Here is a 12,894-nt window from a genome sequence, read left to right as displayed (position 1 = left end):
TATGATGCTGCTGCTGTCAAATCGTCGGTCGCCCGCCGCGCACAGCTATTCAACCGTAGCGATGCGCGGTGGGGGAACGATGATTTTAGGTCTGTCCCTAAATGAACGATCAGCCGATGACACAATCATCGGCTGATCGTTCTCTCTATTTCACCGAACAATAATCGGCCGAATCGGGCCAAATGGGGCCAATCCGGCCGATTATCGTTACTGTGGAATAAGGCCCTTAGACCTGCCCCTTCATGTTTCAGTAGGGACATCTCTGAGACATGGAATTTCAGGAAGCAAGCACTAGGAAACAGAAGGCTTTGGCCATCTTATGCTTCCTGGACAACCCCTTCAATTAAACATTTTTCATCCTGGTCCAGTTTTCCTATATTCAATTAAAACTGAATGAATTTTTACTTGTTCCATACAACCATTATCACAGATTTTTTATATTCTTACCCAATACTATTAAAAATTGTTTTTGTATTTTAACTTAATTTTTAAGTTTTTTTTCCTTATAAATTGCAGACGGGGGGTGGGGGGGGTTGAGCTTAGCTTTTTTGCTCACCATTAGTGGTATAAGTTATTGAAGGTCAGCAACATGACCTAAGAAAGTGTGGGTAGCAATACTTAAAGCCCATGGTAATCTTCCCTTAATGACTTCTGTCCAGTAGTTAGAGAATACCAGTGCCAGCACACAACATTGCTACTTGTCCAGCAGTGAGGGAGTTAACAGTAAGAGTGGTGCTGTGTATGCTGGGAGAAGAGGCAGGGCCGTATTAACAGCTACCGCTGCCCTAGGCACTAAACCTGAAGGCGCCCCATCTTGGGGAGCGTGGTTTCGGCCACATACATTTCTCTACATCAGTTTTCCTGTTTTTTAACTGCTTAAAAAACATAAACAAATTTCCACATTAAAGCAATGATTAGAGCCGTCTGCATGTTGTCTGAAGCAATTTCTAGATTGGTTGGTAATAGCACCAGACGTGAACAATTCTACCACTCTTCCTCTCGAAAAGATACCAGATTTACTGGCAAGTCTAAATGGGAGGTGGGAGACTAAAAAAATTAAAACAAACAAAGTTGTTTTTCCACCCTGCTCCCTGAAGATGCCCCCCTGCAAGGTGCTGCCCTAGGCACTGGACCACAGGTGCCTAGTGGTAAATACAGCCCTGAGAAGAGGGGCATAGAAGAATCAGTGTAGGGTCCAGCCAGTGTGCAGCAGGCATGCCATACAAGGTCCTGTTTTGTGCGACAAACTGTCACACACTGAAAATTGACTTTTTTTTTTTTTTTTTTTTTACAAATTATGTTACTAGAGGCATAACATGCAAATATATGGGGGGGATTTATCAAACTGGTGTACAAAATAGAATTGTCTTAGTTGCCCCTAGCAACCAATCAGATTCAACCTTTCATTCCTCACAGATTCCACCTATCATTTTTCAAAGAATCTGATTGGTTGCTAGGGGCAAATAAGACAATTCTAATTTACACCAGTTTAAAAATAATTCTAAAGACCATGAGGGGAAATTTATCAAACTGCAATAATCTAATTTTATGCAAAAATGGTTTCCATTGTAGGTAGGAAGGGCGGGCATCTGACCAAGATAATATAGCTGTCTGATGACACTGGTCTTATTAATATCTCTACTAAAAATCAGCGAATACCAATGTCAGTGACTTGTAGAAAGATTTTAATGATAAATACCTTTCAAGTAAACCACTGTGCAAAGAAATACACACAAAACACTTCCAGTCATATCCATAAAAAGAACCACCATAAAATATCAGTAATATAAAAAGTATAAAAATACAGTTTACAGCACATACAAAACCACCAAAAATCATAATATCAGCAAGAACCTATCTTTACAAAAAGTCATAAAAATAACCATTAAGAATTATATACAACTAGAAGGTGCATTGGCATTGAGGCTTTGATTTTAGGCCCCAGCTGAATCAAACACAGTAACATGATTTATGCTGGATAACAGTGTAACTGCCATAAATTAAATAAGTTAGTTCACATTTTTTGCTTGACATCCTTGGAAGGCATATATTAATCTAATGTGTATTTAAAGCTCTCTTCAATAGTTCCACATCTTTTCTTTTATTTGAGCTGACTCTTCGACATTCATAGGACTCATGCTGTAAAGGTATATAGCTATCCAATAGTCCCAGGCCCTGCTCAGCAGGACTCGTGAATAGTTTGGTCCAGGATGGTTTAAACTTGCCATTGTATCCAAAGAAGGCAATGCTACCTAATAAAATTAAAAAAATAAATAAATAAAACATGAAACATGCTTGTTTACTTTGTATGTAAATGTACACTCTTGCAGCATTATTTATTGTTAAAATACATTAATGGAATTGAAAAAGTCTTTCATATATACCATATTTTCTGGCATATAAGACGACCCCTAACTTTTAACAGGATTTTCAGGGGTTTGTCTTACATGCCGGAAAATATTAACCCATGCAGGGCTCCAGCTGGTAAACCCTGCTGTGGTCAGGCAGGGGTTAACTGAAGTTAAGAAAAAAACACACAAAAAAAAAAAAAAAAAAAACACTATCAACTTACCTGTCACCCGTTCCCAGCAGCCGCATGTCTCCAGTCATGTTCCAGGCGCAGCCAGTGTGATGTACACGGCCTGTGCTGGAGGTCCCAAAGCTCTCCCGGCTGGCTGCTGGGAGAGCTTTGGGAAAATGGCAAAGGCGCCGGAAGTCCCCAAAGCCTCTGTCATTCTCCTGAAGCTCTTCAGACAGCCAAAAGTCTCTTCGGAGAAGCTCGGAGATGCTTGGCTTCTGGGGGAATGACAAAGGCTTCGAAGTCTCTGCATCACACTGCCTGTGCCGGAAACATGACAGGAGAAACACTGCTGCCGTAAACAGGTGACAGGTGAGTGGAATAGTTTGCGGTCACCGCATACGGTTGGGATGCGGCAGTTTTTGAGCTCCCCCACCGTATGCGGCGACCATACCCAATGTAAAAGACGACCCCCAACTTCTGAGAAAATTTTTGGGTAAAGAAGTAGTCTATGACGAAAAATACAGCACATATTTTTAGAAATACTTTATTTTTTGCAGTTGCTATGCAGACTTCTGTGTCTCCATGTAAACTATAAAGTCGAAACTTACCAGCTATAATCCAACACCCTACTTCTAAACTTTAAATAGAGATCATCAAAACCACTAACCACCAACAACTTCTATTTATTTCTGACATCTGGAACTGCTCATAATTGCCTTCATCTTGACTAAACAGCCCAAAAGCATAATGCAAACTCCCACCATCTTTCACTTTGGGCATGGTGTTCTCCTGATGATAGAAGGTTTGACGCAATGCCAACTCTGCCCTTCTGGAATCATGGCTAAAAAGTTTAACTCTGTTCTCATCAGACCATAACACATTTTCCCCACATTCTTTTGGTAGACCGGATATAGGTTTTTGCAAAACATAGCCAGGCTTAAAAGCTTTAAAGAGGACCTTTCCCCCCCCCGTGCCGGGGTGACAGGCTCCCGACCCCCCGTTACAGCCCCCTATACTCACCTCATCCCGCTTCCTGATCCGGTCGGGTCACGGAGATATGAGCGCCCGAAGCCCGGCGCGCGCGCTCACAGGAGAGTCCGATGCCCATAGAGAATGACGGAGCATCGAACTCCCATTCATTCTCTAGGAGCGTCAGACTCCCCTGTGAGCGCGCGCGCGCCGGGCTTCGGGCGCTCATGTCTCCGTGAGCCGACCGTTTCAGGAAGCGGGACCCGGCGGGATAAGGTGAGTATAGGGGGCTGTAACGGGGGGTCGGGAGCCTGTCACTCCGGCACGGGGGGTGACAGGTCTCCTTTAAATGTTGCGGTAGGCCGCATTTGGAGGGACACCCAGTTATTACTACAATTACTGTTGAGCCAAGTTTTATCCACTTCATGATGACAGTCTTCACTGTGTACCATAGTATATGTAATGCCTTGTATATGTAATGCCAAAAAATGTTGTACCCTTCACCAAAATGAAACCTTTCAACAATAAAAACCCTTTGATGTGTTGTAAGCCATGGCTTCTGCTGTAAAATGCATCTTAGAAAATGTCAGCTGAACTGGATGGTCAACCAGAATGACTAATTGTTGGCAGCCATGCAATGAGTACTATTTAACATAAGTGAACATAAAGTTTAGATTTGCACAAACTTGAACCATCAGCATTTGAATCCTGCTACCTGAAGAAGGTGGATGCAGCCTAGGACTGTCTGGAAAACATAGGCTGTATCTACCTGTATCCATGTTTTCCAGGAAGTATCTACATTCTCCAGGCCGCAGGACTCAAATGCTGATCATTCAGATACTCAAGTTCGCTCAACTAATTCTGAACACAACAGCCTCCCCAATGCTAAGAGGGTGTTCACACTCAGGCTGAATGCTGCAGCCTGGAGAAGAAGGATGCAGCCCTAGGGAAAACATGGCTACAGCCATAGGAGTCCTATAGTCTTGGTAGAGCCCCATAGACTTCATACTTATGTCGGCTGAGCCTGATGCTCTTAGTAGGTTCAGCCTTTAGTATAAAGTGTATGGGGATCTTTACTGTGTGCTCTATAGCCCATGAAAATTAATACAAAAAAGTGTAGTATTTTCACCTGCAGCTTACCTTTGTTCTGAAGAAATGCTGGTTTAGCTGTTCCCAGAGTGTATAACCGTTGTGCAATATTACCATAATCACCTATGTATCCATGTGATGCAATGGCAACTATTGACCTAGTATACAAAATAAACAGAACAAATTTTACTTAATTATATAATCTATAATATTCACACATTATAATGTAAAAGGCTGTTTGCTTTATTCAATACCATTTGTTAGAAAAGTCTCTCATAGGTCAATGACATGAATCACCCCCTCCACAGCTAGGACTCCAGTAATCAGCTGTGATCTGTGGAGCAACCCTTACGCTGGAACCTCACATGGTAGTTTTTTTGGAAAAACTGCCACTACAGTTTTTGTGCCAAAGCCAGAAGTGGATTCAAACCGGATGGAAAACAAAAATGGCACAAAAACTGCAGTGGCAGTAAAAAAAAAAAATCAACTACCATGTGTGATTCTAGCAGTAAAGAGTTACTGTCGTTTGTAAAAACTTTTGACATGTCAAGTTTTGATCAGCACGCGTCTGAACACTTAGTCCCGGACTGATCAAAACTTGACATGTCAAGTTTTTACAAACGACAGTAACTCTTTACTGCTAGAATCACACATGGGAGAGGACTGCGCTACATCGCTCTGTGTGACAAAAAAAAAAAGGGTTGGATTCCATAGACTTATTAGAAGACAGGGAGTAGGGAAAGGACCACGTTTAGCACAGTCTTCCTCCAGTCTTGTTCTCCCAATGGGTACGGATGTGATCAATCAGACCCGAAAGGATCAAAACTTTTGACATTTCAAAAGTTTTTACAAATGACAGTGACACTTAACGTTAAAATAATGTATATGCGTTTATAAGATCTTCATCTTGATCTAGGGCCACTTTGTATATTTACTAGGAGAATTACTACAAAAGCAAAACAATGACTTTGATGACACTATGGAGCTCGAGCTGAAGGTCCCGCATTTATTTCATACATATGTTGGCCAAACCTGTTGCTCACTGTGGGTTTGGCAGTCAGTATTAAAGGAGAAGTCCGGCCAAAATTATTTTTTTTATATGTTATTACTTATGGAAAGTTATACAATTTTCTAATGTACATTAATTATGGGAAATGCTCATATACTGCAATTTCCCTTAATTTAGCGTATCAGGAAGTGTTAGAATTATCTCTGAAGCAGTGACGTCACGACGAAAGGTGTAATTCCTATGGAGTGTCCAGCAGGGGGCGCTCTTTATATAGAAGTCAATGAGTACCATTGACTTGTATATATAGTGCGCCCCTGCTGGACACTCCATAGGAATTATAGTGTATGTGAATGTAATGTTATGCAATGTACTTTTGTGACTTCATGAATACATTTATGAAATACTTTGGGGAGCAAGTGTCCTTGCCCCCCAAAGTATCCCATAAATGTATTCAATGAATACATTTGCTGGGCACCGAGCAGGGAGGGAGAGAAGTGCCATCTACCTCCCCCCTCCCTGCTCGGTGCTGGGAACATATACAAAGTACTACTCCCCCATTATCTGCAGATAATGGGGGAGTAGTACCTGTGCTATCCCTATCACCGCCTGCGCCGCCGCCGCTCACACAGGGGCTGCTTCATATGCCCCTCGCCGCTCCCCCTCCTCCTCCCGGCTTCAAACTTACTATCGCGCCGCTGATTCCCCGCCGCCCACGCAGCTCCTCACTATCCGGCCGGCCGCCGACTCCCGCTCGCCCGCCCCTCACACTATCTGGCCGCCGTTCTCTGCTCTTGCATGCCGGCCGCGTCAGCCCACCCTGGCCGGGGACACCAGGAAGCGCCGTGCTCCCGGCCGGGATGGGGGCGGGCTGACGCGGCCGGCATGCAAGAGCAGAGAGCGGCGGCCAGATAGTGTGAGGAACGGAGCGTGCGAGCGGGCGGGCCGAGCAGGTGGGCGGGCGAGAGTCAGCGGCCGGCCGGATAGTGAGGAGCGGCGCGGGCGGCGGGGAATCAGCGGCGCGATAGTAAGTTTAAAGCCGGGAGGAGGAGGGGGAGCGGCGGGGGGCATATAAAGCAGCCCCTGTGTGAGCGGCGGCGGCGCGGGCGGTCATAGGGATAGCACAGGTACTATTCCCTCATTATCTGCAGATAATGGGGGAGTAGTACTTTGTATATGTTCCCAGCACTGAGCAGGGAGAGGGGAGGTAGATGGCACTTCTCTCCCTCCCTGCTCGGTGCCCTGTAAATGTATTAATTGAATACATTTATGGAATACTTTGGGGAGCAAGGACACTTGCTCCCCAAAGTATTCCATAAATGTATTCATGAAGTCACAAAAGTACAGTGCATAACATTAAATTACATACACTGTAATTCCTATGGAGTGTCCAGCAGGGGCGCACTATATATAGAAGTCAACTGTACTCATTGACTTCTTTATAGAAAGCGCCCCCTGCTGGACACTCCATAGGAATTACACCTTTCGTCGTGACGTCACTGCTTCAGAGATAATTCAAACACTTCCTGATACACTAAATTAAGGGAAATAGCAGTATATGAGCATTTCCCATAATTAATGTACATTAGAAAATTGTATAACTTTCCATAAGTAATAACATATAAAAAAAATAATTTTGGCCGGACTTCTCCTTTAAGTGTTTGGGGGTCTCCAGAAACTCCACCAACAGATGTCATCTATGGTGATAGGGGGTCAGAAACAATGAAATTTTACTGCCCAATCCCTTTGTTCTTGGAGAGATAAGCCGCCAACAAACCTGTGGCTGCGACTTACCCTTTCCTATAGAGGGTTATTGTTGCCTTTGGTTTTACTTTGCGCAGGGATGGATGGACATATAGGTGTTTTTAAATGTCCTATTTTTATGCTTTTTGCAATTAGGCTGTAGCTGTATTTTAACAGGTACCACCGGATCATGCAAGTCAGTCTATCCAGATGTTTTCTATGGAAAGACTTTTCTACATGCAGGTGAACTGGACCATATTCTATTTTCATGTAAAATGTTCATGTTTCTAGCTTGTTGGATGCTTCACCCAATGTTAGAAATGTAAGCGCTTATAAATGCAGTGCGTTCTGTAAACCTTCTGTAAATCAGGTTTCCAGGAAAACCGAATGTATATTTCTTCCCAAGTCTTTCCTACCAAAGTTTACCTTTGAGGGATTTTATTTTCTAAATATTTTTCCAGCCGATTAAAATCTTCTTGTCTGAAGAACAAATCTTCCTTTACTGCTCCAGTGCAAGCATCGATGACAACAAGGAATAAACCAACTTCTTGAAAGGAAAACTTTGTGCCATTAACCTGAAAACAAAAAAATTGCCAACTATAATAGAAACACAAGCCCTTTTCCCTCTCATCCAAACCTAGGATGACATTTCTTATAATAGGACCCTTTAATCTTTCTGAAGAGCTTAAAAAACTGTAAGATGAACTCAAATTTCCTCCCTGCTACAGGAGCCTAAAATAGAAAAATCCCTGGACAGAATGACAGCCAAAAAGTTAAAGTCAATAAAGAGCAGGTCAGCTAATATTTTACTTTCCACGCTAAAAAAGGACAATGTTCTCTTCAGTGTAAAACTAATTTTTGCCAGCTTTGGCTGTCAGAATACTTAATATATTTATATAATTTCTAGGAACATATAAAATGCACAGAAAGGGTGAAACGATAAAAGTAAAACCATTAAAAGGGAACCTGTCATGATAAACTTTTTGCCCTCTATAGGCAGGAAGTTATAGAGCAGACTGATGTATGGGATAGTATAAAAAGATTTAGTGTCACTTGGAATCTACTGATATAAACAATAACTTCCTGAGCCAATACATCCAGTGGACGGTCACTAACGTCTGCATCCAAACGTACAATGAAAACAGTCATTCAGCAAGACCAACCAACAGACCTATACGCCCAGAGTAAGCAGCATCAATAAATCCTGTATATCAAAATGGCTCAGAACCTCCTACATGCTACAAATAAAGAATGTTAACAAGGCAGATTGCTTCATTTGTTAGTCTTTCATCAACACGGGCATCAATTTTAAGATACGTTAGGGAGGTCTTGTGATATCACTTTTCTTTTTTAAATCACAAATGGCTGGAACTCTCGAGGCAGAGATACATGGGACTCCTTTTCCTACTCCTGAGTTCCCTCCAGAGAGGTAGTACTCCAAATGGTGGTACTATGCAGCAAGTCCAGGAAGCGCCAGTGATGTAACGGTCTATAAACGGACAGGTACATCATTTGATCATTCCACAGGGTTCCCTTCTGCAAGGGCAATGTAGACCACTATATGTCTAAAAATGGAGGAAGATGCTGCAGTCTACTGTCTGGGTCGTTTAGCAAAATGCAGAGTGAACCAAGCGTTATGGTCCATTTACATATACAGGATCTGCAGATTTTCTGCTGTGTTCCATCATTCAGTTACATTGACATCTGCAGCAAATGGGACCCTTAGGGAGCATCTGTGGTCAGTCCAAACAGAACTTTTTTTAAATCATTTTGAGGCCCCAGGTGCTGTGATGCCAGTTGAGTTTATACTTTGCCATACCTTGCAGTACTACTTGTGTGACCATCCCTGTGTGACCATCCCTATATTTCTTAAAGTTGTCTGATGGATGAGCACTTCACTGCAAAATAGGGTGTGAATGCTAGACTTGGAGGGGGGGGGGGAATTATTGAGCCCTCCCCCCTTCCCCCAAGAATAGCATCCACATTTAATTTTGCAATGAAAGTTCCTGCCCACCTGACAGTTCAGTGTACAGTATAGACTGTCAACTACATATACATATATATAACACAACGCTGGTTATTCTCATAATCCATGGATTCCTACCGAAATAAAAGATTTAGTGGCTCCTTGTTGGATTTCCTCTTTACTAAGTGATTGAATTTCCAAAGGGAGGTAGATATTGTGAGGATCACTGGTGAAGACAACCTACAATCAGAGCATGAAATATCCAGAGTCAGTTAAACAATTCCCATTTTATAGACCAAATTAAAAATATATCAGCGTTCGCTAAATGCAGGCACCTATTTCTAGTCACATAATTTAGGTTTACTTAGTCTAGTTACTAGCTGTAAAATTTAGCCATATACTAGACTGCTAGACTGTTCAAGTCCATTATATTCAGACTAGATCTCCTGCAGATCTTGGAATCAATCGGACAAAGTTCCACTAGTGCACTTTTGTTACTCAGTGTGGATGTGCAGTCTTAACCAACTTTATTATTTAATTCAACACATAATAAAATGTGAGAAGCAATAGGATACTGCATCTTGCTACCAAAGCAAATAGGGAGGTAACCTGAGAAACAACTCAGCGTATTCAACAGCCAAAAATGTAATCCAGATGAAATTCAAGAGTCACATTTTACTTGCTCCTCACCAAGAACATTGCGTGTGCAGCTACTACACTACAGGATCTCTGGTGCCATGATCTGCATTTTATTCAATATTCACACACACAAGGCCAGATGTCTTCAGCTTGGCCATTCATGTGTTGTGTGTGGCTGAAGCTTAGACGGATGTTTAAAGCCAAAATGACAAACACTTCAATATAGTGTGAGCATTCAGCAGGACGCCAGTTATATAACCAGCAGCTTAGGACCCAGTGATTTAACAGACTTGTTATACTAGATGCCTCATAAATGTGTATTCAAAAAAAATAAATGGACATGTTCCTTTATGTCACTTAGACAGAACAGGACCTGCTCAGAGTGGGTCATTTCGCTAACTATTTTAGAACTTGAAAGTTCAGTCAACATTCTTTACAAGAATAGTTACAATTTCTATTCAATATTTCCAAGACAGGCCTTTCATAGTAAACATCTGGAGGTCAAGCTTGTAAATTTAAAGAGAACAGCAGAAGGGTTTTATGAGTTTTAAAGTTTGTTATTGGTCAAATTTTACTGAGAAACTCTGCTTATAAAATCCAAACGTGGGGTGCTGCGACTAGTTACTAGTGAGCCTATTTATGCCTATGATATTTGTGAATGGGGTCTATTCTTCTATAGCTGAACAGTCAGACATTTCTGTGCTTGTGCGTTTGAACCCAGCCTTAGCAAATGAAAAACACAAGAACGTGACCCTCTTGGAGAACTATCAATGGTTAGACGAAACTAAGCTACTGATGGCTCCCTATTGCACCGAGGCACGGAGGATGAAGGAAAGTCTCTTACTTTCATCTTCGGCACTATTCCTGTGTAGTCTTAATGTAGTGCTCTGTGCCTTAAGGCTGCCAGAGCGCCAATTGGCCACATGGGTGGCGCACCTCTTCTAATGATCATCAGCGGAGTGGGCTAGCTGGATCTGCGCTCTGGGGCGGAGCACTGCTCCACCTGACCTTACGTGTAGAGATGAGCGAACCTGGAGCATGCTCGAGCCGATCCGAACCCGAACTTTTGGCATTTATTAGCAGTGGCTGCTTAACTTGGATAAAGCCCTAAGGCTATGTGGAAAACATGGATATAGTCATTGGCTGTATCCATGTTTTCCAGACAACCTTAGAGCTTTATCCAAGTTTAGCAGCCCCAGCTAATCAAATGCCAAAAGTTCGGATTCGGATCGACTCGAACCCGAGCCCCAGTTCGCTCATCTCTACTTAAGTGACAAACTGCAGGGGAATGGTGCCAAGGATAAAAGGTAAAGAGACATTCCTGAACGCTCAGCGCCCACTAGGGAGCTATCAGCAGGTTAGATTTGTCTAACCTGCTGATAGTTCCCCTTTAAGGATACATACATTATTAGTACCAATGTGATTATTAGGAAATTAACAAATATATATTGTATATGTATGGTAAAGAGACTCTGTGCCCACAATCTGACCCTCTCAAACCACTTGTACCTTCGGATAGCTGCTTTTAATCCAAGATCTGTCCTGCGGTCCGTTCGGCCGGTGATGCAGTTATTGTCCTTAAAAAAAATAAAATACTTTTAAACTTGAAGCCCGTGCCAAACGGGAGTATCTGTGCCCTAACTTTGCACAACCTCTGCCCCTCCTCCCCACCCTCTTCATCATTAGGAATGCTCCAGGCAGATTGCCTCCTATTCCCCACCTGTGTCAGCACGGCACATGGGCTGGATTCTTAAGGACCTGTGCAGCGTTCAGCATGGAGAAAATGTTTCAGTGGCATTCCTAATGATGAAGAGGGTGGAGAGGAGGGACGGAGGGGTGGTGCAAAGTTAGGGCACATATACTCCAGTTTGGCACAGGCTTCAAGTTTAAAAGTATTTTTTTAGGACAATAACTGCATCACCTGCCGACCGGACCACAGGACAGATCTTGGATTAAAAGCAGCTAGCTGCAGTTTTTCCTTCACCAACTCCAAGTCTGGCTTATATAATGAATTCTGTACCTGAGATGCTCCGCAGTCAGTGCAGCTCGCAGCTGATTTAACTGGCATTGGTTTTGTTGCTGAAGGTGCTTTGGTATACTTGGGGTATGCTTTGGTCATGCAGTTGCTAGTTGCTTTGGATCGGAACGTGGCATTGATCATAACTCTTTCACATCCCTGAGAAGAGCAATAGCTGTAGCTGTCACGGTTGTACTTTGCTTGGAGAAAGAGGAAAAGTAACCTAAAATAGATTGGGAAAAAAAAAAAAAAAAAAAAAAAAAACACCTTTAAAACTAACTATTAAACTGGTCCTCTTCATTTAAAGTGACTGTCACCCGAGTTTTCCTGTGTGCTCAACAGATGCCCTGCCATAGTGACACTGTCCAACAATGTTAAAAGCACACGGGAAAACAGTATCTCTAACTGCCAGCAGCCATTCTATCTATACTAGCACAATTAGAACAATTTCAGAATTAAACCTTTTAAAAAGGCTTTGAATCATTTCTGCAACTTCTGCATGTATATTAGCTTTCTGAGCACATTTTCTTTTTTAAACAAACAGCCAAGGAATAAACCAGATGTACTGTTGTGTCTAATGTGGGGTCTGATGGGTTAATGGATGGCTCTAAGAATAAAGTGTCAAGAAAGAAGTCATGAACCACCACTTTGGGCCCTGATTAGTCTTTTTTGTTATGTTACCTTAAAATTGTAGCATTACCTGCTTTTGATTGAGCATACCTCCAGGGTTCATTTGGCACCAAAACGTAATTTCATTCACGTAAATCAATTTTGAATTTTGTGTTGTAATATGCTCCTGAGAGCTCTGCTCACTATATATAACTTTACCTTAGGAGGCGAACCTTTCCCTGCATCTCCACCATAAAACCTATGCAAGTCTAGGGTATTGGGATTCAAACTGGAGACGGGGTTACAAAGGTGCAGTGGAAAGCTCTGTCTCCTAA

At 42.4% G+C, this 12,894-nt stretch overlaps 1 protein-coding gene across 2 annotated transcripts in view; it reads right to left on the bottom strand.

The window, feature by feature from the left end:
• Positions 1-1,685: 1,685 nt before the first annotated feature.
• CEMIP2 (cell migration inducing hyaluronidase 2) overlaps positions 1,686-12,894 on the bottom strand; it is a 77,244-nt gene continuing 66,035 nt past the window's right edge. Inside the window, exons 20-24 of one of the 2 annotated variants that reach the window (XM_069961855.1) lie at positions 11,954-12,173; positions 9,433-9,534; positions 7,755-7,903; positions 4,631-4,737; positions 1,686-2,252 (exon numbers count right to left, since the gene is read on the bottom strand). In XM_069961855.1, the coding sequence (XP_069817956.1) occupies positions 2,056-2,252; positions 4,631-4,737; positions 7,755-7,903; positions 9,433-9,534; positions 11,954-12,173 (775 nt within the window). In that variant the 3' untranslated portion in view covers positions 1,686-2,055. The remainder of the gene's footprint in view (positions 2,253-4,630; positions 4,738-7,754; positions 7,904-9,432; positions 9,535-11,953; positions 12,174-12,894) is intronic. The other variant, XM_069961854.1, reaches the window with a different exon arrangement.

Source organism: Dendropsophus ebraccatus, chromosome 3, assembly GCF_027789765.1.
Source record: "Dendropsophus ebraccatus isolate aDenEbr1 chromosome 3, aDenEbr1.pat, whole genome shotgun sequence".
Lineage (NCBI taxonomy): Eukaryota > Metazoa > Chordata > Amphibia > Anura > Hylidae > Dendropsophus > Dendropsophus ebraccatus.
This window is presented reverse-complemented; position numbering and strand designations above follow the sequence as displayed.